The 26,979-nt window shown below is 41.5% G+C and overlaps 1 protein-coding gene across 1 annotated transcript in view; it reads left to right on the top strand.

Moving 5' to 3' along the window:
• The first annotated feature begins 1,591 nt into the window (after positions 1-1,591).
• Positions 1,592-26,979, top strand: part of LOC121064381 (cytochrome P450 7B1) — a 124,055-nt gene continuing 98,667 nt past the window's right edge. Inside the window, exon 1 of the mRNA XM_040545766.1 lies at positions 1,592-1,850. Within this exon, the coding sequence (XP_040401700.1) occupies positions 1,753-1,850 (98 nt within the window). The 5' untranslated portion in view covers positions 1,592-1,752. The remainder of the gene's footprint in view (positions 1,851-26,979) is intronic.

Raw genomic sequence — 26,979 nt, 5'->3', positions numbered from 1 at the left:
ATTTCTCACTATACTGAAGTAAAACACTGAATTTTCACAGCAGCAGTCACTTGTAAAATGAGTAATAGTTCACCCTGCATAACCTGACTCTGTAATTTCTTACCGTGCAATGCCTTTCAGTTCTGAATTACTAGTTTCACAGGAATTAACAGGATAAGTAGCTAAGAAACCCATTGGGATTCCCAAGCTGGGGATTTCAGAGTTCCTGCAAAAAGCCCTAAGCTAGTAGTAAAACTTTATTTTCTCTTATGGTTTCTCTGACTGCATTGTATTGCACAACAGGGGTGTCTGTTCTTTGATCTCAGGAAGAACAGTTGATTGTTTTAAGCAGCAGTGTCCAGACTCTAAGACACTTCAATGCAAGGCACATTAATCATAGTTGCTCTGAATACAGAATGACTATTTTTGACTATTACACTGCAATCAACAGGAATGTTTGAGGAATAAGACACAAATTTTGCCCAATTCAAGATGACACATATGAACCAGGCCTCCGAAACTGATGAGATATGCTAAAGTCAAGGAAGCTTTCTTTGGCCAAATCACTTTATCTCCTGAGATACATTTGGGTCTCTGCAATTTACAGAAAACTTACAACAGAGCAATTCAGAAAGCTGAGAGTTGTATGTGATGCTTCCAAAAAGCAAGGAATAAATAAATGACCAAATATTGTGAAACATGTTGTAGTTTGTAATACTCTATGCAACTGAGAATGAGTAAGGTATGCTAACTTTTGTCAGCATTCACAGGATCAGAGGATGGTTGAGGCTGGAAGGGACCTCCAGAGATCATCTAGTCCAGCCCCCTTGCTCGAGCAGGGTCACCTAGAGTGGGATCACATCAGGGTGGGTTTTGAGTACCTCCAAAGGAGACCAAACTGCAAATACTACCTCACATCCTATCTGTGCTTCTGAACGTACCTTTTGACAGACGGCAGGAAGGCTGCCAGGTGCTGCTCTGACCCTACCATTTTGCTCATCTCCTCACCTGCCCTGTAGCACCCAGTGCTCTGGCCTTCTGCCCCACTCCACCTCACCCCATCATGCTTCCTCAAGCTGGGGATCTCTCAGTTGCCTCAAATTTTGGGCCTGTCTTCTGCTCTCTTTCCACAAGGCGCTGGCAGCATGGGACTGGAAGGACTGGGAGAACTGGCCGCGCTATGTTGGGGATCAGCCCTTGCTGCTCGCACAGCACATCAGGGGCAGTCTTCGCTATTTGCACCTCGGTTTTTCTACCTCGGGCTAGGTTTCACGAACCTGCGAGGCGGGTTGTTTTGTTCTTTTACAGACACAAATCCGTTGTTTCTACCCCAAAACAAGCAGAAGTTAAACACCTACCAACCCCACCCCCCGCACCAGCCCAGCACCGCGAGCCCAGGGGGCCCGGCGGGCGCTGAGCCCCCGCCACAGACACCCGAGGCCGGGCCTCGGGAGGCCCCGAGCTCCCTCCGGGGTCTCTCCGGGCTCCCACCGGCGTCGTCCCGTTCCGGCTGCCCGGTGCCGGCGGCAGGCCCGAGGCCGGGCAGTCCCCTCCGGCCGGGGGCGGGCGGGCGCGACCCTCCCCGCCGCGGGTCGCTCCCCGGGGAGGAGCCGGCCGGCTCGCCGCGGGCCCCGCTCGCCAAGTTCAGCTCGGAGCGGCCAAACCCGGCCCCCCGGGCTCGCTGGTGGGCGGGGAGGGCCGGCCGGCCGCGCTCCGCTCCGGCACGGAGCGGGAGGACGGGCGAAACTTTCCTCCGCGGCCCCAGCGGAGGCAATGGGCCCCGACGCGCTGCCGCTCGGCGCCTGCGGCGGGGCGGCCGCCGCCGCCGCCCTGCTCCTCTGGGCCGTCTGCGTGCTCTGCAGGAGGAAAAGGTACCGGGGAGGGCGGAGGGACCGGCGGCCGCCGCCTTCCCCCCCGCGGGGAGCGGAGCCGCGGGGCGGGCGGAGGGGCTGTGCATGGCGCGCCGGGAGCCGTGCGCGGCGCTCCCCGACCTCCGCACCCGGGTCCAAGGTGCGCCGTGCTCGCGGCTCCCGGCTCGGTGGGTGGTGGGTGGGGAGCTGGTACCGGCGGGCTTCGGCTTTAAGTTTAAGTTTAAACAGGCTGAAGATGCTTTGGGGGTTGGGGGGGGGGAACAAACCACTGCGTGAAACGGGCCTGCCTGTTTCTGAACAATGCCCCTCTCCTTACAGTGCCCCTTTCCTTCCACGCTGAGCTTTCCCCAGGTATTCGCCTGAGTTGCTAACGCTTGACGCTCCTCAGCATCTGTTCTCTCCAGCAGCTGGGGGAGAAACGGGCAGAAAGGCTTGGTGGAGGAGGAGTGAAGAAGGGGAGGGACCACTATGCTTGGCTTTTTTAATCCCATAATAAAATGCATCTCAAATAAGAAATTTAATTCTTAAATGATATACATCTGCTTTATCTGATCACTAAAAGTTTTAGAAGGCATGGGTGTAGTAGACGTGGATGTACCAAAAAGAAATTGCTCCATTAATCTCTTAAAAGTGGTCAGAAAGTCAGTCTGACAGCTTTTAGACCAACAAGTGTAGGTTTGGGACCGTGTGTAGTAATGAGCGAAATTTCTCGCTGTGGGCTCAGAAGAGCACTGAATGTAACAGATACGGCTTATGTCCATGATGTCTGTTCTGGAACCCTTATTAATATGATTTGAGGTAGAGGGACCGATCCATCTCATAAGTGTGCAGGGAAGACATTTATCCAAGTGGCCGAGTGGGGTCATCTTGTAAGACAAACTACTTGGTAGGTTTGCTTAGGATGCAGCTCCGTGTCTCACAGAATCACAGAATCAAAGGGGTTGGAAGGGACCTCGAAAGGTCATCGGGTCCAACCCCCCTGCCAAAGCAGGCTGCTTAGAGCAGGCTGCCCAGGTAGGTGTCCAGACGTGCCTTGAATATCTCCAGAGAGGGAGACTCCACAACCTCCCTCGGCAGCCTGTTCCAGTGTTCTGTCACCCTCACCGTGAAGAAACCGTCTCAGCCCAGCTGACCACATAGGGGGCTGCTGCTGGCCTTGTCGCTCCTCCCTGCTGCTCCTCTGAGCCCCTGAGAGCTCGTTCCACAAGTTGAACCAACGGAAACTATTTAATCTTTCTCTTTTTTTATAAGTTTGAGTTTTCTGCAAGTTTCGGTCCTTAAATGAGGTCAGCAGAGGAGAAGTGAGACATGGTCAGGGCAATCTGCAAGGGGTGTAATTTTGCGGTTAGAAGCTGGTATACTGACTCAGACACATTATAAAATTGTGCCTGTTATTAGTAGAAATTCTAGTCGAGCTGTAATAGGTTGCATTTTTGGAAATGGAAGCAGGCAGAGCCTTTACTGTGAAGTTTTCGGACAGATGTGGATGGTGGGTAAAAAGGATTGAGGAGCCTATTTTCATAATTTCCTAACCCTTGTGGCTGTAGAATTTTTGAAGTCATCCCTGTGGAGCCTATAGAAAAATTGTTAGGACATTTGTTCCACACCAGAATGAAATTATACAGGAGGCCTCAGCAAGAAGGCATGCTGTTTTGCCCAGAAAACCAAACTGTCGTTTGATTAATAAAGTATTTGTTTAAAACCCAAGCTGTTTGTCTAACAAGTATAAGCACCAGTGTGCAAGCAACTGGAAATAAAAAATGGAAAAACACATCATCCTCTGTGTAGTACAGGCCTCAGCATAAGCTGCTGATGTAAAAGTGCCATCCTGCTCCAGGAAGGTGTTTTGTTTGTTTGTTTTGTTTTGTTTTTTTTAAGCATGTGGGAAGAAAAGAAATTGTGCATGGTCTTGAGAGATGCTTGGCAGCAGCCTGGCTGCTTCTGATCTGCAGTAAGAGCAGCCATGCTAAAGCGTGCAGTGTATTAAAAAATGGGAATAAGGTTTAGTTCATGCTTCTCAGATTAGTGCAAGTTTGTGGTCTCCTGTTGCTTGTCTGGCCCACACCTGCTTCTCTATCCTCACGTTTCCTCAATGTGTCAGATTTCTTTCCCTTTCACCTATTTGAATCTAATAAATTCACCAGCAGGCTGGGCTACTGCCCTCCTACTCGGGAATCAAAAAAAACAATTGGGAACCTGATGACATATGGAAAGGAGACTTGGCAAATTACTGCATGAATAAGGGCCAGAGTCATAGATTGTAGTCCTGGTTGAACATGGATCATACCCATTTGAACAGAGAAGGTGAACAATTCTGGCTTTGCAGGGCTTGCCTACGCTAGAAAAAAAAATGATGCTACTTCACCTGTTTTTATAAAGATGAATATCTTGTCCTAATGTTGGTGTGCTTGCACCAGCATACAAACTGTATAATGGATTGTGTCTTGGGTTTAATGTGCCAAGATAAACTTTAGCAGAATAATCAAATTTAACATCTTTACTGCAGCTATTGCATGGGTTTCAGCTAGGATAGCTACAGTAGTCAAATGTGTGTATAGATGTATACATAAATGAAGAGGTTAAGGAAGTAAATATACACAACTAAGTGTCACCTTGCCCTTAAGTGTTGGGTTAAGTTTGTTTTGCTGGACGATGTCTCTGTCTGTCACTATTCAGGAGAAATAGAACCACTTGTGTGGCTCTTAAAGCTGTCCTTCCAGGAGCAGAACAAGGGTTTGTATGTCCCAATGAAGAAAACTCCCCAAAACACTCCCTGATGTTCCTTAAGCAGATGTTGCAGGATTTCTCCTTTCTTGGCAAGGGGTGTTTCTGCTTCATTTACTCAGGCTATGAGCGCTCGTTGCTGTACAGAAGATGTTGTCAGAAGTATTGTATTGACTTAACCCGCTATTGCGTTTTTCTGTAGTGCAGTTGGTATAATCTGGCATTACCAGATTTCAGGGTGAGTTCAGTACAGGTTTTCTTATTGAAGTATTTACATCCACCGTTCAGAGACAGCAAAGAAAGGCAGAGGAAATTCCTTTTGCATAAATGTTTATCATTTGAGTGCTAGTGGCAGTAATAACACAAAGGAAACTAATTGGAGTCTTTGCCAGGTTTCATATCACAGATGGTGAAGAAACAGAAGTAGAACAAAAGTTTCCTTAATCACAGAAAATTTTATTTTGAGTTAAACTTCAATGTCAGATGAGGCTCGGTGCCTTCTGCACGCTACAAAATATCTCCCTCTTACTGGTTAATGAAAAGAAGTGTATTTAGGCTGTTTGCTGGGGAATGTGCTTTCTCCAGAGAGCGACTGCTTTCTGTGTACCCCCCACCAAAGTATTTCTGCTATGGCAAAACCTGATGACTTCCTAGCCTACAGATTATTCTCTTTTGTCTTCATAAAATGACTAAGTCAGCTCCAGCTTTATGTTGTTTTTTTGTTGTTTCCAAACTGTTTTTCCACTAGCTGTGCACAGTCCCACGGAGTGGGAGGTGAAACAGCAGGTGAAGCCAACTCCTGCTCATCTTACAGCAGTAATGCTGCTGAAGTCAGGGAAGCGTGCATGAGATCAACAGGGGTTGGCTCCTACTGACATATATAGGGATTCCACTTTTTATTGCTCAAGTTGATGCTTGTTTTTGGCTGCTAGTGTTTATTGCATGTCCGCAACTGAAAACCAACACTTTGGGGACAAGGCTGTGATGCTCTGTGACTCCCTCCTTGCATTACAGAGGCTTCAAATTACTAGGAGGAAGAAGAAGCTCAGGCTGACCACAAAAACCACACTAGGTTTTGGGAAAGGGACAGTGGAGAAAAGGGGAACAAAGACTGTTGCACCCCCGTTTATCCTTTGAAATTGGTTCCTGTAGTTGTGAGGTTTGCATCCCAAGGTTTTCCAGATAAAAAAGATACAGACCCAACCTGGAAATAGTAATGTGAGGCTTATGCTTGCAACTTAACAAACCTTGTGTGAGCTACTCCGAGGAAATGTTTTGTAAAAATTATTCCCTCTGCAACTCTTTAGGTTAGTAAGGTTGGTGTTTTAATTATTATGAACCGTCTTCAGACACAGCAATACAGGAATTACTGCACAGCAATACAGGAATTGCCATGTTGTATTAGACAGGGCATGTATCTTCTGATTATATTATTTCTGACCAGTTTTTAATGCATCAGAGTATGGTGTACAAACACCTTTAAAAGTATAGCAGATTAGAGTTAATGTAAGAAGAATTACTTTTGTTATTAGTTATTACTATTGTTATTACATTTTGTTATGGTCTTAGTCATGGATTTAAAGCCTTGTTAGAACTAAGTGCCTTTCATTTCTTTTATTCTACCTTCTAAATTACCTCAAATCCATACAGGAACATTCATCTAAAATATTTTCCAAAAAATTGCTCTCTTGAACCCAGATAGATATTGTTGAAAAGAATATATTTTATCTTTGCCTTCAAGAACATCTTATCCTTTTCTGTGACAAGCTGTGAGCTTGCTAACAGCTCTCTTACCAAGCGAATTGTAGTTCACAAGATGTCATCAGCCTGTCTTTTTTACCACTTCTGCTAATTTAGGCAATATGTTAAGGTAGTTTTCTGTTGGAGGGAACATCAGGAAGGACAGATAGAAGGATACCACAAAAATGTAGCCTCTCCTTTCTTGCCTTGGCCTTCTACATTGGCCTTTTTACCCATCCTCTTTGTTGGTGTCATGCAGACTGCATGCACTTTTATGACCTCCATTTGTTAAATTTTATTGACCGCTTTTTACCTGTTTCCATTTTGAAAGGATTAGAACTGACGAGTGAAACTCTTTAAGGCAGAAAAGTAAGAGTTCTGTTTCTTAAATAACCTTGAAAAACCTTTATTTCTCACCAGCACACTTAGGTTTTCTGTCTATTCTTCACTGCTGTGCCAAGTTGCAGTGCAAGTTTATTTCTCTGCTTTTGTCTTCAGTTAAGAGTTTAGCAAAGGTTGAATAAAATGACGTAAGAAAACCATAGTCTTCTCAAGATGTACAAGGCTCAGTTCACTGGCTTTTGAGCTCTCTTGTGGCAGTAATAGACCTGGAGAGCCATTATAATGTAGGCAGTGCATAATAGCATGTCTCAAGACAGGTTTTCTTATTTTTGTTCAGTGCTACTTCTCAGCCTTCTGAAACACTGTCTGTATATCATGTACATTTTGGGTTCTGTTCCCAACCAAGGCTTTGAAGATGACACTGAAGATGACACCTCCTTTAGCAGATCATGAACTTTTCAATAATCTATGATTTACAGTGTTCTTTGCTTAAGGTACACTGCCACCTAGCAACAGTTTCCTTTCCCTCCCAGTTTTCTTGACCTACTTTGTCGGGTGGTTCTTTGCTTTAGTTTGTACCTGGTCTGGTCTTGATTAGCATCCAGAACTCATCAATAGATGCCATCCTGTAAGGGACTGGGGTGGAAATATTTTCAGTGGCTATAAGAACTGCTAGCTTCAGGTTTCTCCTTAAAATACAATGTTTTTTACATTTACAGTGGTTTTTCCTTCCAGTGTTTGTGAAAAATGCTAATAATCTTTTCCTACTGTCTTTATTTCTCTGTCTAAATATATTTTATTTATTTATTTATTTATTCTGAGTGCTTGGTTTTGCTTTCTTCTGTTCATTATTGTTTGGAGAAAATAATATTAATGTGCGAGAATTAAAAGAAGTTGCTTTTAGTTCTTTTATTACTCCAGTGCAACATGAAGTACGGAGCATCCATCTAGAGCACTGTACACAAATGCACAAAGCTTACAGACAGTACTGAATAAATAACCTTTGGGCTTCTCCTTCAAGTTGTTAGTCCTAAAGGTATACAAGGAACACCCAAGCAAATACAGAATGGATTGCTTCAAAAATTAGATTCAGGCTCACTACTATATTTAGAGGAGGAAAGCACACTAGTTCGCAAATCTTAGCTGAAAGGAAGACAGAAAGGGGCAAATCTTAATCCTCGTTTCACCGAGTCACAGAATGGTTGAGGTTGGCAGGGACCTCTGGAGGTCATCTGATCCAACTCCCCTACTCAACCAGGTCCACCCAAAGCAGGTTGCTGAGGGCCTCTTACAGGAGATACTAACTACTTCTCCCTCAAGCATGATAGTGTGAGTTTCCACCTTATGTGTTTTAATCCCTGGTAATATCACCTAGAAAGTTCCATTCTCTGGCTACTGCAGGACAGGCTGAAGCCCAGACCCACAGAGCCACCTGGGCCTCTACCTGCCCCAGTGAGAAGTGCCTTCAGTGGGCTGCAGGGACTTGGATGCTTCCAGAGCTTGAAGTCTTGCCTGCTGGAGCTGCCTTACTTCCCCAGCTGTAAGCTGGAGGTCAATGTGCTTTCCTCTTGATTTACAGATAACGTAGCCAAATGCTTGACACGGGACTCTGATGGTTGCCAGAGAAGAATCTCTTGATGAAAAACATTCTTCATTCTTCCAGGGTATAAGCACTCAGCATGTATCGAAGAGCTGTTGCCTGCCCGTTCCTGTTCTCCTATATGCTGAAATACAACTTCCAGTTACTGCTTCAAGCCAGAAATGCCACATACTGTCACAATATTCAGCTAAGCAGTTGGATCATTTCAGCTGCTTTAGTGTTTTGCTCAGTTATGAGAATTACTGTCCTATATTAATTTTTCTTTTTTTTTTTTTTTCTTCTTCAGTCAGTACTTTGATTAAGAAACTGGGTAGGGCTTGTTTTGGTCAAGTAATTTAGCTGTTCTCAGTGCTCTATCTAGTCACTTACTTAACTTGATGTGTAGTAATGCCAGGGAGTGGGGGAAATATAGAAGCTAAAAGAAACAGCGTAAGTGCAATGTTAATATACTATATGAAGTTAAGGAAAATCTCACATTTAAGTTGGCAGCCTTTTTCTCTTTTATCCAAGTTTTATAGAGCTACTTGGTAGTGAAGCCAGGGTTGGAATTCATTTTCCTGACTTACAGTTTCATGCTTTAACTTACTGTGTTTCCCTTCCAACAAACTTACCATATATGACATTATAGCTGTCTGGTAAACTAACTTTTTAAACCATGAGGCAGATTTTGAATTCTGATTTAAAACTTTAGTAGTGTTCCTTTTCTTTCCCCACCATTTACTGATTCTTCTACAAGATGCGTGTAGGATTTTAGGCTAATATCCATTTGCATGCCGTCTGGGAGAATTTTGGCTGACTGAGAGTCCCATAAAACAAAAGTTTCCTCTTTACAAACCACATGGAGCTTGGCTGTAGATATTCAGTTCCTTTCTCCACAAACTGTTTTTAATGGTGCCAGATTCTTCTGTTTCTTCTCCTTGTTTGGCACATGTCAGGAAAAAAAAATCTTGGCTCTCGTATAGAACATATCTTGTTTCCTCTTAACTGCTCGTACTTTCTATTCGTAATTCAAATCAGCAAAAAAACCCTATGGTTGTGCTTCTAGTGATTTCATCTTGTAGTTTCCTAAGCAATATTCTAATGTGATGAAAGAATATTCTCTCTCATACTACAGTCCTGGCAGTTGGAGGTTCTCGCTGAATGCAATGGATGTGTCTCTGTTGATCTGAGGGAATATTGCGTGGGGTCCTGGCAGAGTGGCCTGCTCTAGCCCTTCACAGACAGGTGAAGGAAGAACAGATGAGCACAATAAAGTTAAAACGGGCTGTTAGAAGAGTGTCCTGTCAGTAACCAAATGTCCCTTCCTGGCCCTGTGGTGAAAACCTGGATTGCAGCACTGTACTCTGCAGGGTCATGGCCATAGCAGGAGGTTGAAAAAGCATCTCCTTCCTGGTCCATGGCATCCCAGGGGCCTGCCAGAGTGCGTATGGATGTTTTTCACAGCTATTCATATTCCTTGGTGACAGCTTCCCTCTGCACCCATGTAGTTCTAAGAAGAACAAATCAATCTGCTACTGATGGCTAAGACAGAGGGGAGCACTGCTGAGTGTGGTTGCCTATCTAGTTTCCTGTGGCTCCCCAGAAAACCAGCAAACTCATTAACGGCCTGCTCTTTCCTCATCCCAGCTGTTTGCTTCTCAGAATGCCTGTCCCCAGATACTTCCTGAGAGGTCATTACAAATTCTTGCATCGCTTACCTAGCAAGACTGAACAAACTGTGGAAATTTTTGAATGATACATTGAAAAAACATTATCATAGAAAATTGTCACATTTTGATTACTTCTTAAAGTAATGAAGTGCTTAGAAAATAAAAAAAAATGCTCTCATTTCAATTCCGTGTGAGAATCCAGAAATTTTGCAATTATTAGCTCTGAAATTAATTAACTTAAAAAAAAAAAAAAAGCCTGCATATTCCTTAACATGAGAAACTACTGCTGTTGAAGCGAAGTTGACAGAGATTACAGGGAACTTGTGATTAAAATGAAGTTCCTGAGAAGTCAGTATTTCAGTCTTTTTGTACTCTTTCTTTCCCTTCGTATAAGTGCCAGAAGACGGGTGTTTTTGCCTCTTTGTCATGGTATAACACTGTACTCTCTGAAGACTTCAATTAGATGGTGTTTAACTTTGTAATACTGCCCCAAGGAAAATGCTAGTGTTTTCAGATACTCTCATATCTATTTATTCTGGTTAACCAAAGAAAGGTGCTTACCAAAGGAAAGACAACCTCCTCTATCTCGTCCAAGGGATTTTGTGCCACTTCCATTGCTGGTCTGGTCAGCTGATGCTACAGTAGCATGTGGTCATTGCTTCAGTAGCTGGAAAGTACTGCTCCTGTTTTTTTCTACAGTGTTGGCATGGTTTCTTAGGTTACAATAGCTCATCTTCACTGTACAGTAGATCGTAGCCATGCTAATTCTCTCCAGCTGGTTTTTCAGAATTAGAAGCTTTGGGATTCGCATTTGGGAAGCTTCTCTGAAGCTAGCTCAAACAGTGGAGTTGATGACAAGGTATAATTTTTTCCTTCAGTTGTTTGGGAATTAATCTGTGATACTTACTTATCTCAGACTTATACTTTTATTAAGACAGGCAAAGTGTCTGGAAGGTTTGCTTTTGTTTCATTAGGTACCAGTATCTGTAAAATGTTTCCAGTGGACTATGTGTTTCTTACTTATCCCTTTTGAAAACTTCATGTGTGTGGTTTTTTGTTTTGTTTTTGATGGGATTTTTAACTTTTTAAAAATATTTCCAAATATCTAGGTTAGTTTTCAGCATGATAAGCATTTGCTTAAATAGCAAATTTCCAGGCCGTACAGCTGAGGAGGGTGAGGCACGTTGCCAGGCCCTGCACTCCAATCCTTGTATGCGTTTCCCTTTTAAAAAAGAGCAGCTGTGTTAGCTGTACAAGAAGTGAAAATGTCTCTCAGTTCAGGAGTCATCCAAGAACCAACTGTAAAATATGATGAAGCTGCAGAACTGATATTTGGGAAAACAGGGAGGAAAAATGAATGCACGGGGAGAGGTTGGGGCTTTTCAGTAACAGTTGCCAATGGAATGTGTGTGACTGATGGGGATCCATTTACAGGCCCTGAGGTGCAGCAAGGAGGGTTCAGAACGGGGACTCCTTCTGAAGACCGGATGAGGGAGATTTGGATTTTGTTTCCTAGCAGCTTGCACGAAATATTCTTTAAAGCCAGGTTAAATTATCTGTCACTACTAAGGAGCGACACAGAGTTGTTCACAGCAGGACTGGAGAGTTTCCCTGTGTCAGTGTTCAGTGGCTTGGGAAACAGCTGCTTCCACAATGTCTGGGTTGTGGTTGAACAGACAGCTGAATTTCTGGCATTGCTGCTTCAAGATAGAAAAAATGGTAATTAAGCTTCAAGAAAAGAAATCTTGCATATGTGAATGAGTCAATTTTTTTTTCCTGTAAGCTGTTTAGTTTCTTGTATCCAGTGTAGTGAAAATGCTGCTAGATCCTACTTGATGTTACCACAGTATGAGAGAGAGGATTATTTCTTAACCTGTGGACTTCCTTGGATAGAACCACATCAGACATAACACGTTTAGAGCCTTAAAAACCTGTTGTTATGAAGACTTCAAACTAAAGCTGTGCATGTCTCTCCAGTGCTGAGAAGCTAAAACAGGCAATGTTGAGAATCTGTTCAGCTCAAACAAAAGTTTGGGCCTCCTAGGTTTGTGATCTCATTTGGAGAAGTAGGAGATACCTCTGTGTTTTGCCCTCAGAAAGAGACTTCAAATAAAACGCAGTTATTGGGATCCATCCAGCCTCATTTCCTACATACCCTAGGCCATTACCATGTCTCCTGCATCAGCTACATTGAACTGTGCTTGAACATAATTGTGTGGAAAGATGTCCTGCATATCAGGAGGAGATATCCTCCTGAAAGACCTCTGAGTGATCAACAGGCCAGTGCTGGACCTGGAGGTTGCTCTGCTGGTTAATCTGTCTTTGCTTGAAGAAAGGGGGATGAACTCAGTCTCATGAGTGGATGGTGTGTCCTTTTAAACACTGAAAGGATTTAATTTAAAGTGATGAAAGATAGCCTAAGGTGGCACCCAAAACTAGTAAGGCCATCTCCTGTTCTAAGTACTGTATACTGCTGTTGCAAATAGTTATTCAGTATTTTACTGTGATTCTTGTTTAAAGGTGCTGGCAAGCTACTCTGACATATTATCAAGTTATATTTCTGGCTATCCTTTCTCCCCGCCCCACAAAACATTTGTATGAACCAATGCACCCGCACTGCCTGCTGCTGCTCTGTGGTTTCTGCACTGAGTGCTTGCTTGTTTGTTTTGGAGAAAAGGAGAACAGTCAGTTTTCTTAACTGAGGCTATAAAAAACAGACAGTTCAGGTGGGACCTGATGAACTAATGCTTCATTTTTTTTGCTTAAGCATTAAAAAATCTTGTTTGTTTTGTACACTGTTTCAGTGTATTTTGTTATTAATTATGCCTCTGAGACTATCATTTAGGAGCCAAGAATATGTGGGATATCATACCTTCAAATTGTGTTTTAACATTTCCAGAGACTGAAATGCACTATATACAATAGAAAAGTGAGCAATAAAGCAACTTAAACTGTACCAGTAAGGTTCATTTTATCAAAGTAAAAGCCCAGGAAGATTTTTCATATTTTGTTTTCAGCATAAATATAATGTGCTGATTTGAAATGTCAGATTGTTTCTATCATCAGACCATGTGAAAAAAAAATCAGTATGCTTATAGCTGTAAATTTTTAGAGAATTGGCAGTATTAAGAAAGTCCTGTAGAGGTACAGGTCTGGTCCTTCAGTAGTAATTGAATTAAAGACTTCACAGCTGGCTCTGTTTTAAGAACAGGACTGCAATGTTAGATATGGCAGGAAGATGGAAGTCCCCACAAACACTATGATGGTGACTTCCAAAGTGAAGGCTGCCCTGGGATTCCCACCTGTGCAGGACAAGGCCATCTCTGGTAGCTTTTCTCAGGGGACAGGAACAAATGTTCTGGATGACAAAATCCCTGCTCTTGCCACTGTTAACTGCGTCTACCTCTGGTATCCTATTTAGGCCTAGCCACTCCAACCAGATACAGCTACAGATTTCAGCCCAGCTGAATATTTCTTTTTACTCTCTGTGGCAAATACAGATTTTTTTCCTTAAAGGCAACAAGGAAAGTCTGTCCTGTTCCTGGCAGTCAGTTCACTTCTCAGAACTGTAGAAGGGACAGACCGGTTCCTTGTCTGCTGAAGTATGAGTTGTACTGCAAGCCAGTGCAGAAAATGGCCATCTATTCCATTTCCTAAGATTGGACTGGTCAGGGCAGCCACAGTAAACATGACTTTGCATGCTAAATTTCTCAAAACAGCTCTGTGTATAGAAAGCAACCAGTACAGTTGGATTCTGTAGTATAAATGAGGTCCTTGGGCCTACTGCAACTCAGCTGATAATCACTGTAACCTGACAGCAGAGGTTGACTGGTGGGTAATGTTGGATTTATGTCAGTAAAGGATGATGTCTGTGTTTATCACTTCGTGCTTCTTCAGCAAGCTTTGTATTTTGTATCATCCCTTTTGCCACTAGCTATTAGGGTGATTTTTTTTTCCTGATTTCTCAGTTTTTCCTTTTTACTGTTCACAAAATGCACTTCAGTGAATAGGAACTGTCCTCATCAATTCCCATTGCTCAGCTCAGGGGGTAAGCTAGGCTAATGAGACCCTTCTTTGTTTCATTTGAGTGGGTTTTGCTAATTGCATTTATCACACTGGAACCTGTAAGGGGATTTTGCATAGACAAAATGACAATAAAAAAAATTAAGCGCTTTTGTTGGTAAGTCACCTGGCAATTCCACCTGGATCCTCAACATAGCTGTCAGCAGATGTGAGTGATTCCTTAATGTCCACTACCTCTAATTGCCCTTTATTTGCCCTCTGATCTTCTTGTCTAGGATTTATTCCTCGGCTGACTGGATGAAACCCACAAGCAGGGCCATGACGCGTCTCCAGTCAGAAGTAGAGAGAAGGAAAGAGAAAATTGGGACTAAAAATTAGGTCTACGTACAGCAGGAAGTGGAGTTTCAACTTGCTTCCTGCCCTGTCGTATGACTGTGGCCACTCTCTCCATCCCACTTCATCCTTGTGTCATCACTTCCCTATAGGTCAGCTCATACTGGGAGCCTGCAGCTTCTGCAGATCTAAGGGGAGGGGACTTCAACATTTTGGCCTTCCCAAAGGCTCTTGCTAGCTCCCCAGTTATCCATTGGTATCTGTCTTCTTCCCCAAGCCTTGCTCAACATACTTATCATCAACCTAAGCATTCACCTTTTCCTGGGATCATATCGTTATTTTGAGCAAGAGGATGGTATTAGGTCTTAAGAATGTTCTAAGAAAATACGATTCAATGAATTTCGATCCCCAAGCATGAGATGGCAGCTGTTACTTGAGCATACCTGGGAGTGGACAGCCTCACTGAGTCCCAGATAGACCTGTGCTCTGTCTTTTGAGGAAAATTGACTTTCCATCCTGGTGGAGTTTATTGAGCCACTGAATTTCTAATTATAGATATTTATGAATTTCTCAAGGTTTATACTAAATCAAGATACATTGTTGTTGTTTTTTTTGTCTAGCTTGAAACTGCCTTGGAGCTATGCTGTAGTCCAAACTTCTTGCCTTTTCTAGAAGACCTATCTTCTGTAGGACTCCTTCTTTTGTCCAGGGAAGGGATTAGAGCAGTCACTGTTCTCTTCATTTATATAATTCTGTCATTGCCATGACACCAGCTTAATCTTCTTGACTGGCTGATCAAACCAATTTTAAACAGTTTCAGACAGAGTAAAAATTAGCGCATTTAGGTCTTCCTTGATTTTTATGGCAGCTTTTCTGTCATTCAATCTAGCATTTTCTTTGTTTATTTCAATTTCTTTTTTTTTTGTTTGTTCTTTTGTTTCGTTTTGTTTTTGCTGTGATTATCTTCCACCCTATGAAGTATCTACTACACATGACATTTTCTAACCTTTAGGTCTGTAATTCTGCTAATTTCATTTTATGACATGTTAAAGCAGTTAACAAGTGAAAACAGAACATTATAAGACTTTATGTTATTGTAGACAGTGTTCAACATGACTTTTTGTCTGTACTTGAGACATTTGAGTTTTTCTGTTAATTTCAGCAAATCCAGGACTTTACCTCAGATTTGGGTTTACATCATACAGTTTCTACAATGACTGCAGCTTTATCATGTAGCCAAATGAAGTAATCTCTTCTGTAGGTTATGCTTGTAAATCTACCATTTTTATGCTTCACAGCACATCAGTATCAACTGAAGTAATTTTGCAAAAATCTGACTGTTCAAAATCACAGCAGATCCTAATGCTTTTGGCTGTTGAAAAGGGAACAGAGGTCTCATCTGCGGTCCCATTTCCAGCAAGAAATGGCTTTGGATTTTGTAACACAGGGAGGTTTTATTTTTATTTTGCAAGAAGAAAATAGACGTGGATCTTTTTGGAAGAGCTGGTCACTAAATTTCTCAGTTACATTTTAAGCACCAAGTTTTGCCAGCCTGGTTGTATTAGAAAGGAGTGTGATTCATCCCTCATCTCCCATTTCTTACCAACCCAGCCGTGCTTGCAGAAGCCCTGGGGCAGTTACAGTATTACCTGGAGGCAGGGGGATTGCTGTGGTAGCTGATGCTATTTGAGGAACCACTTCAGTGGGTCTGCCATAGACATGTTTGCTCACATGGCATTTACTGATGAGTAGGGCAGGCTACACTATAGGGGAAGGATTGTAAAGCTTGATGCTAACGATTTGCAGCCTGACCGTGCACAAGCTCTTTGCTTCTGCTGGAGCTCATCTTCACCATCTCTTAAGACGTTAGGGATAATACTTGCAAGTTTAGTTGGGTTTCTTAAGAATTCCCTTAAGATGTGATTCAGTGAATTGCTGAAGCAAGGGCTTGATTTTAAGCCTTTGAATACCTTCTGATTTTAGTGGGATTTGTGCTGCTAAGTTGAGCAGAAGCTCAAGGTTTGAGGTTTTTGTTGTTGTTGTTTTTTGGCGGATTAGCACATTCTTACTGAGACAAATGTGAATTTCTGGTTTGATGGTGCAATATAGAATATACGATAGTATTTCCTCACCTTCGTGTTACTAATTCACAGGGAAAAAAAGCTCTAAATAGAATTTCAAAGCTCGATTTTGATACTGTAAAAAAGCCTTTATTCATCAATTCTTGAAGGGTTTAAATTTCAGAATCTGAATGCAATTTTAGTTTCCTAAAAGCCTGTGGATGATGAGATCACTTCTTGGTTGGTAACTGAGGTTATTTAAAAATAGAACTTTCAGTTCCATGTGAATATCCGTGATGGCTGGCTGTTCAAAAGGCTGGGGCTGATTCTAGTTTTTCTTTCATATAAAATACTACATGTATTTGAATTGTGTGGATGCCATGAATCCAGACTGGCCACGTGGCCCTGATTATGAGGCAAACTTTTCATCACATTCCTAACACTCGAGCTATTTGTCTCTCGTAAATCTTTCTGGATCTGTAATGCCAGCAGTTGTGTGTGGCTAGCTGGAGTTAACATGCTCATCTTTTGCTCTTGCAACTGCAAAACCCATCCATTTATTTTTCTTTCCATAAACTGGCAAGCTTCTGCTTAACCACATCTGCTGAAAAGTCCAATCCAGTGTTATCCAGTAGGATACTAATGTTTTAAAAGCAATCTGAATCTCAATCTCCTTTCATAATTCTATTGATCTATACAAAGCAAAAGTATTCTGTTTCAGTGCTCAAGAGCTAAAGCCTTCAGAGCCTTTTTTCATTTGTTAGCAGTAAGACCCAGAACACAGTCAAGGATGTCTGTCTTCTGGCTGTGGACCATATAGTATGTGAATTTTTTGCAATCGGGATGACAGAACTCATCATATAGTCACTAACATTGATGAAGTAGATTTTGAGCCTCAGAGATTTTGTGACATTGTTAGTATTTTTGTTTGTTTATTTTGGGTGTCTGGAAACTGAGATACTTTAACAAAATCTATCACAAGTTTCTGAGAAAGTTGTTACTTGAAAAGCTTTCTTGGTAGCCTTCAGCTGCAGAGACCTGGCTGCAGTTTGTTATCAGTGAATTTTCAAGATTTTCTTCCTGCTGCTTCTGTACAAGATAGTTCCTTCTAGTATGAAAAAAAAAATTTAAAAAAATGTGTTGTGGTTAGTAAAAATAATGGGCTTTTTCTGTGGTGAAACGTGCGTGCGTTCCTTCCCACTGAAACCAGATGTGAGGGGAGAAGGAAGGGAGGCTAGGGGAAATCCCAGCATACACTGAGTATGACAGGACCAAGTACCTAGGAAGTGATCCTTGTCCCACCCCACAGACATAGCCATACCGACTTTATTTATTTAATTAATTAATTTAGGGCATTTGCCTCATCAGCTATCATATTTAGTTATGATCATGACTAAGTCTTTCTTCTCTACTTTTTTTCTGTAGCACTCAGAATATAAATTTTTCCCGATCCTGAGGTCAGTTGTGAATTGGTAGCTTCTACTTCAACTTTAAAATCATTCATTTTTTGGCTAGGCAGTTTTTCTAAATTAATGAGGACTATAACCAAATTGGAAGATAATTGCCTGTATATGATGGAAAAGTGAAAATGTAATGAAGGTAGTTTAAATTTGGGTATAATAAGTGGTTAAACTTTCAAAACCGAAGATGCCTTTTTACCCTTCATAAGAAGAGAAAGGTAGAGTAGAAGCCTCAAGAATCTTTTGATTACTACCAGATTCAAATCTTACCATAGTAATACTAAATACCATACTACAATCTTACTGTACTAGTTAACCACAAGTGATATATTTTGGGGGACAGAGCAGGTATCCTCCAAAGGCCCTTTCCAACCTCAATCGTTCAGTGGTTATGGATGCTTGTAGCTAAGTAATTTTCATTTAATTCTACTGAAGATACTATTTTAGGCATTTTCAAGCTAGCTTTATATTCACTTAACTGTGTGTACTGTTTGATGTCAAAATTTAAACTTAGCTAATTTGATGAAAGTTTCTTGATATGTATCTTTTAAATATCTTAGATCTTGTCAGCAGCCTACAGCCTCCCTAGCTTTTAAAAGGAAAGGATCTCTGCTTTTCTTTAGACTGATTTATATTGGTTGCTGTTTCCTTTAGTGTCAATTATCATTTGTCATCAATTCAAGTACCTGGAGATCTTTGGTTGAACCTGGAAGCTGAAGCTGGAAGCAAAACCCAACTCCTTAAAGTCTGTTTATTTCATACTGATGTGTTGAAAGTAAGCGTTGTACTGAGTTCGTGTCTGATCTTCTTCTGAGGTTGCTTCTTTTCCTTTTCCTATTTTTTCTCTTAATGAAAAAAAAAAAAATAGTGGAACCAAAGTGCTATCAGTCTTTGGCTTTCTTTAAATTTGTGATTTGAAGCCCTAATGAGACTGGGCTGCTGTAGCTATGGCAGTGCTGGATGCCTGTTGTTGTATGTATGCTGTATTGGTATCTGTAAACCCTGGAATCTGTGGCTGAGCACGCTGGGGCTCAGTACCAGCAGGTTGTCTTCTCTGTGCGCTTGGAGTGATGTGGCCACATTGGGGCTCAAATCACCGTTATTTAGACAAGATCTCACTGAAATATGAGTGCTGAGTGTTCACAGCTAAAGTTCAAGGAGAACGTCAGCTTCAGCCAGAGCCGTACAGCATTACCAGAAACCTTAACCTCTCATTGCAAGTCAGGAGTTCAGCGAGGAGTTAGTCTGGACTTGGGATTCCTGTGCAGGGGCATCTGCCTTGCTTCCCTGCTTTGTGTGTGAGATCAGCTGGCATGCACCACTCCCTTGGAAGTATAGCTGGTCCTCCACCCTTGTGCAGGTGCCGGAAGTGTTGTGAGGGGACTGCCTGCTTTTCATGTCCTTTGGACCAGTTCTAGACTGATGAACTTCACTGACTTCATTCAAGTCACTCATTTACAGCAGGGATTTGAGTGATGACCGGTGTGTCTGTTTCCTGTAGAGGAAGAAACACCTCCCTTGCTGTTAGTAAATAAGGAAACTCTCTGTGATTTATTTTTTTTTCTGAGTAATTATAAAGCTGTCTGGATAGACCTCATTAGGTAAGATCACTTGGACTGTCTCATATATGAAAAGTAAAGGCTCTCCATAAGCAGGAGTAACTGAAGGTAGTTGATGTAGTATAAAGAACACAGTCGTTTCATCTTGGCTTGTTTAAAGTGATGACTGCCATAATTAATACATTTTTAAAGTAAGAAAGAATATGAAACAAAGGCATTCAAGAAACTTTTTATAATTCCTCTAAATGTACCCTGCCATGTGAAAAATACTGCAAAATGTTGGTAAGTCTTTTTTCTTCCACAAAATCAAAATGAAATTGCTTTCCCTTTTTTCAACCTGGCGCTTCTGCCAGATTTGTTATGTTGGGAACATGATGTGGTGTAAAAGGCATCTGTAACCTCAGGCTCTCAAGAAAAGGCACATGTTTTATACATCATTCTCTTCTCTTCGATGGATACCTTCTAGGAAACGTCTTTGTTAGTTGTTCTTTTTTCCAGTACAGAAATACTGCTTCAACATGTTCTGTGCTGAAATGTCAGCGTTGTGCTGTTGTGTAGGTGGTAGTATGTATTATACACAGTTTTCAAAACCTGAATAATCAGTGATGTGCATGACTTTGCCAGGGAAAACAAATGGCTGTGTCATTTTGATTTCGGTATATCAAGAAAATGTAACCTATAAAAGTTAATTAGCATTCTTCCAGAAGGGGGTTGTTTAACTAACATCTTTGTTTCCATGTTTTCAGTTTTGTCAGAAGTTGGAGGGGAGTGTTTATTCTCTTGCTAATATATACCCATAGATTTGCAGATTATTCTGTGGAGTTTTAGCTACCATGCATCTGTCCTTCACTTCAGTGAATGTCTGGGTTTTCCACTCACTAGAACTAGAGCTTAGATCCACTGAAAAACTGTATTATAGATTTCAGGATTTATTTATTTTTAAATAGTGTTTATAAATAAAGTTCCTTGAGCCTGATGGATTTCCCATTATATGTTAAAATGAAGTATTGCCAGGGACTTTGACAGAAGAAATCCAGACGTTGTCATTGCAATCCTGACTGTCTATAGTCTCTGGTTGCTGCTGGAAGCTGCTGGGACTCTACTTCTCAAGGGACTTGGTTTTCTGATAGGCTAGGTTCTGCACATTTAGTTCGGGTATTACTGACATTTGTCTATGTTGAATGCACAAAAGTTTCTTGTCTAAGCCAAAGCTGAAGTTTGAGCACCCATAATACTGAAGTAAGTAAATCTCGTTTTATTTTTCTATGTAACTCTGCAATTCATTAGCCTTCACCCACCATTTCAGAAACTAACTGTTGGAAGATGTAGCTGTTTGCAAGCCAGCATTACTTAACTGTGCTAAAGTAAGTTATAAAAATTAGAGAACAGGCTTTTCACTCACTAACTGCCTTGACAACTTCTTACTAGACCGAGGCCTTCCCAAGGTTGAAAAAACAAAGATGAATAAAATTGTCCATTGATACTAAAATATATTGGTAGCTTTACAAGTAATCTAGAAATGGCGGTGAGGATTGATTCTGGGTATTATTTCTGGGTGTTAATACTTACATAAAAGTATTTAAGAACAGGCGGTCAGTAGAGATGTCTAATTTTTATTTTTACATGCCCCATATGGAAAAGATAATCCTTAGAGGCCAGATTTTCAAGCCTGCTAAGCCTGCTGAGATGCATTTGCTAGATACAGAATCCTTTATTCCTTTAATACTGAAGTTAGGGTTCTTGTGTGTAGAAGTTAAGAGTCTTGTGGATAACTTGGCCTCTTTTCCATGGCTCTGCAAATTTATGTTGGAGATTTGGGAATTAGATTTGATACGGTGTTGCTAAACCATATGTTTAAAAACTTGGTGTTCTTTTAATGCCACCTAGGGTGGTGCTAGAACCTATTCAGAGACTTCAGTGTTTTAACTACCCATGAAAATGCCTAGGCCTAGAAGGTTCTTGGGGCTGGTTACAAAGTGATAAGGAGCAAAGATGTGAAAGTTAGTGGAATTTGCTAGTCACAGCGAGAGAACTGAGCAAATGGTGGGCTCAGCAGCCAGAAGAGGGTCTCGGGACAAATCATTATAAATCCAAGAATGTGCGAGGTCACATTCACTGTCCTGCTGTTTGGGGTGAGCTTTAGCATTCCGCTAAGTGGTGTTCATGCCAGTGTGTGTTTGAACACACATGTTCCAAACCAGGACCCTGTCTTTCCTGGGAGCCAGTTCCTTTTGTTCCTCATCCTTTTGTGTTTAAAATACCATGTTTGTAGCCTGGGTTTATCGTTTCCTAGTCATTGGTGGTTGCTATGTGTTCCTGCTGTGTGTTAAGGCTCAATTTTAGCACTTAAGACTTAACTCAGTTTTTACAAGGTTCTTCATCAAACTGCAAGGTAGTTAATTCTGTTCAGGAGACTCGTTTTGTTATTGCTGGACTGGAGAACGTTTCCTCTCCTAATCAGTCCCAGACGCTGCCTCTTTGGCTGCCCAGGACACTGCTGCAGCTGCTGCCATGAGCATCCCACGCTGTGACTGCAAGAAAGAGAGCCTGGGGTGGGTAGCCCTGGAAGTACATAGTGTGCGTAGAGACTGCTCTGGATCATCATTTGCTACCACACGGCTAAACCTTACGTACTAAGCATGGTGGCCTCATCCATAATGTCTCTTGGACCCGTTCTCTGGGCTGTGCCAGGACTTGCCAGAAGGTTAGCAGAGAACAGAGTGCTCCTGGCATGCCAACACTTGCATAAGAGGGAAGATAAAGTGCCAGGGCCCTGCCCTACACACTAAGCGTGTAGTTTCCTCTTACAAGCATTGCCTTAAAGAGACTTTATTTCAAACACGCAAAAGCAATAGGGTGAATTTGTGCAATGAACAACAGGAAGAAAATGCCTTTTCTACTTTACAGACCTGGCAGTCATCTTGCTGTAATGACCCTTTCCCTCTTGTCTTTGTAAGAGACTTCTGGGCTAAAGTCATATCAATGTCTGACAGCTGGACTTCAAGCCCTACCCGGACTTATTACTAATATCCTTATCCATATTTAGAAGCCAATATGCTTTCTTACAAGTTCACTGTTTTCCTTCTTTTCATAATTTCCACTATTTTTCATATGCTTGTTCTTTACCATTATCCTTAGTCCTACCAACCACATTACCATGTGTTGAATTTTTCCTTGTGAGGGCTCAAATTGTCCTTATTCATTTGCAATAAAAAAAAATTGCCTACAAATTCATGGGATGAAAGAGTTTGTTACAGAGTACTATTAAATAAAAAATAGAATAGCTGTTAGAAGTTAAGGGTAGAAAATACCATCTTTACAGCAAGACTGTATATTTTCTGTTGTGTCCATGGGATATCCTTTTCTGTTCTTAGTTTTTATTAGTTAATGTTGCCTTGGGTTCTTTACTGACCCAAGTTGCATAGTTTTCCAAGCTTTGATACTTCAGCTTCAAGACAACATTAGTTTTCTTGAAGAATTTTAAATCTATTTCACATTTTATCTTCGTAATTTTTTCCTCGCCATGTATAATTGCTAAGCTTTCAGCTTTCAGCTTTATTTCACCTGCGTATCCAAAGTTCGGCATAGTTACTCTGTCTTCAGCAGGTTATCTCCAGTACTCATGAAGGCTGGAAACTTTAGTGCTGTTATGTGGCTGTCTGTCTGAAACCCAAAGACAAGCCCCTCATAGCAAAATAATGTTATTTCACACACTGGGTAGATGCAGGAAGATGAGTGTATCCCTAAAGTATGAGAAGAGCTTTATTAATGAAGTACAGTTTTCTTCTTATTACCCCTTCTTCCCCAAACTACTGAAGTACAGAGTTGTAGCTATGGTTATGAAAAGACAGAGACGCTGAGCAGTCGTATGGCTTTGTTGGAACGTGGGGTCTGAAAACCATAAACACTCATCAGCCTCCACCCCTCCATGCTTCTGAAGCAGAATGCAGCACAAAGAGCTGTGGCTTGGGGAACCCTGCCGAGCACAAAGCAAGCACAGACACAACCTTCAGCAGATCTCCGATAACTCGACATCTGCCCGGCTGATTGCCAGAGCCTGTTCTGAGCACCGCATACCTTTACTTAGCACTGCCCTGCAGCCTCATTCATCTGAAATGGCTGGAGTAAGTGCATCTGCAGTTCATGCAAATCAGTTTTACTATGGATACTGTTTTATTTTGATGTATCATTTAACCATCTATTGCAAGTTCTCATGAACTTTAAACTCACTAACAGCTTATTTTTCTCTGCTGCCTTTGTACTGTACTAATGCCAGATACACTGCAATGGGAATAATACCATAAGCAAAAGCAAACTTGGTAATTTCATTTCAGATCTTAAATGATGTAGACATTTGCTGCAGAGGAGAGTGAAAGACTGTTCCTGAGCTCTGGAGCTGGGAGATGTTTTTCCACCAAGAGTGGTGAGACCATAAGGAAGGATGAGGAAAAAGCCAGTGCCAGGACAAGCAGGAGGAGAGAGCAGTGTGGCCTATGAAGTGGGCTAGCACCAATTACTTTTGGCCATGGACAGGTTAATAAGTATTTGAACAGTAGCAAAGTTGAAAAATACTGTCTCATGCACAAGCATCTCATGGAGGTGAGGTAGACTTTTGTGTATCAACCTGTGAGAAGGAAGAGGACCTGCAGGTAGGAGAAAAATGGACACTTTGGTTTTTAGGGTCAGACTTCCTGCAGGCTTGGAGTTATCTGAAATTACATTGGAAAAAGTCACAACACAGACAAATGTTTGTGTGGTGAAAGCATAGAGAATGGACAGGAAGATGTTGTCGAGGGCTTCAGAAGATTTGTGCTCAGTTTACTATCCTGTTCATAAAATGGTGAATTATGAAAGGAAAAAGTGCAGTAGCAGATGACTAAGAGGGGTCATGGAGGTTTTGTTGCTTTTGTATTAGTATAGAATATATTTAAACTTTCTGTTTCCCTAGACTTGTTTTCACATTCTGGTTTATTATCATGTCAGGAAATAAGAGCTCACGGAGATCTTGCTGTATTTGAGGTTACACCAAGAACTACCAAGAAGGTTTCAGAGGGGAAAAAAAATAAGATTTTCAATAAAATGTTGAAGGCTTTTCTGGGCTAAATATTCCTTCTTCCCAGTTAGCGAGCTCACCTCAAAATAAAAATCACATTTCCTTTGTCAAACAGAAAACAGTTATGACCTCTACATAGGTACATATAAATATTCAGTACAGTATTCATATAATTCATAATGGCATTTTACCTTAAATAATGATGGAAAACAGAGACAATATATTTGTATATTAATGCCAAATTACATGAGCTTCCCTTTAAAAAGTTTTCTTGGAAAAAACAGCAGACTTCATCCCCTCTGGTACAGAAAGAAACAGAGCTATTACTCTATATAAAAATTATAAGTGACTGTAGAATGTGTCTATATATCTGAAATAACTGCAGGGAATTAATTCCAAGAGAAAGGGTTAATATGTCATTATTACAATAATTACAAGTCTTGGAAAAAGAAGCATTACTAAGTGAGAAAATAAGTGTTGTATTTAGTTCAAGCTCTCTTTGAGGGGTTGCATTTCTTTTTTTGAAACTATTCTACACTTTACTTTCGTAGTTTTTACTTCTGTATTCTAGCATGAAGACAAAAAACATACCTTCCACAATGATCCCATACCGTAATACAAATTACAGAAATGTGCAATAGTGTCTTTATACTTCTATAGAAGTGTAACATTTATTTTTATGTACCTATATATATAATATTTAAAACTAGTCCTTTCTCTCTTGTCAGTGTGCTGTGCCATATGGTGCCGAGCAACATGCCAGATGATAAAAATATTCCTAGAACATATGATATCATCAGTCAATTCAAGAGGGGTGAAACTTCTTGACCAAAGCATTTGTGGCTTTGATACATTTTCATAGGTGTAAACTGTATATTTTGAAATGATGAAGTATGTCCAAGAGGTCTCCTCTTATGCAAATTCTAAAATACATGCTTAGAGTATTTTGTTTGTTAATAAGGTTGAAAGGAAAGAAATTTTGTTTTAACAAAGGAATTCATGGCAAAGTAGCATGTTCTTTTCATAGCAAAAAAAAAATGATTCACCTTCTTCCTTTCAATAGATATTGCTGATAGCAGCTCTGATGTTGGATCTATGCCATATGGAATGGCATTTCTCCATCTCTCTTTTCCACTTGCGGAGAAGACAGAATATAATGCTTGGTCAGAGGATGTTCATATTTAGTGCAGACAGCTATCTGTGCATGTTGGGGAAAAGACTGTGTGTGCTCTCTCTCACTCTCTACCTCGGGAAAAAAAAATGACAGTAATAAGTATTATGATTTCCGTCAGAGTTTTCATTGATCTGTGGTGTTAATACTGCTTTTTTTGTACTTTATTTTGAGCTTGTTTCTTGTTTCTGTCTGCTTGCACCAAACACTAAAAAATCCTGGCGTGTTTTATAATTGACGGAGTGACTACTAGTTGAGTGGCCTGCGCTGGACAAACTGGGATGTTTCTTTGGGAAATAACACAAGGATGTTACAAAGCAACTAGAAGAAAGGCATTAAAAGCTGTAGGGGCAATGCTGCAAGAAAAGTGGCCTTTGCAGGGGTGTTAGCAACATGCATTGCAATAACAAACTTGAATGTTACAAGTGCCTTAGCTGCCCTTTAGTTCTTTGTTCACTTCTTTTTTTGTCATAGGAAACATATTAAGGATAAAAGCCTGGTCTTTGAGTTGGGACCTAAAAATTGAGCTAGTTGAATTATCAGGATCAGCTCCATTGGACCGGACTCTATTCCTGCTTAGTGTATTTCCTTCATGTCTGTGTTTTTAGCTGATAACCTCAGTAGCGTCAGGTCTGGCATTCCTGAGTTGGTGTTTGTTTAGGCTCCCGTTGAAAGTTTAAGTGTATATGGCAGCATTCTCATTCTGTAGCTACCGTTGACAGATTTTGAGTTCCTAAAGTCATACTAATTTCCTCTCCTATCAAATATCTATTAGGGATCTGATCTATTTATTTGTATTTAAAAAGTGCCTTGTACGAATTCTTGAATAGCGCACCAGAGAGACCTCAGTTATATAAAGCATGGTTTATAAGGTATTGTGTGTTCTGATTGTTATAAACTGATTATTGGAATGAATTTATTAAATGGGCCTGAATGAAAAGTGGCATTTGGAAGTGTGGTTATGTATTGGATTTACATGGCAAGGTTTTGGTTAGCAGGGGGCTGCAGGGGTGGCCTCTGTGAGAAGCATCCAGAAGCTGCCCCATGTCAGATAAGGGCCAGTTTCAGCTGGCTTCAGAGGGACCTGCTGCTGGCTAGAGCCAAGCCAGTATGTGTTGTTGTTTGCACCTCTGGGAGGGCAGATTTAAGAAAGGAGAAAAAACTGCTGCACAACAGCAGCTGGGAGAACGAGGAGTGAGAAGCAGCCCTGCAGCCCCCCAGGTCAGTGCAGCAGGAGGGCAGGAGGTGCTCCAGGCACGCAGCAGCAGTTCCCCTGCGGCCTGTGGAGAGGCCCCTGGTGGAGCAGGCTGTCCCCCTGCAGCCCATGGGTCCCACCCACATGGAGCAGATCTCCATGCTGCAGCTCGTGGAGGAGCCCCCGGTGGAGCAGGGGGATGTGACCTGGAGGAGGCTGC

Source organism: Cygnus olor, chromosome 2 (assembly GCF_009769625.2).
Source record: "Cygnus olor isolate bCygOlo1 chromosome 2, bCygOlo1.pri.v2, whole genome shotgun sequence".
In the NCBI taxonomy this organism is placed as follows: domain Eukaryota; kingdom Metazoa; phylum Chordata; class Aves; order Anseriformes; family Anatidae; genus Cygnus; species Cygnus olor.
Note: the sequence above shows the minus strand (reverse complement) of the source record. Positions and strands in the feature narration are given on the sequence as shown.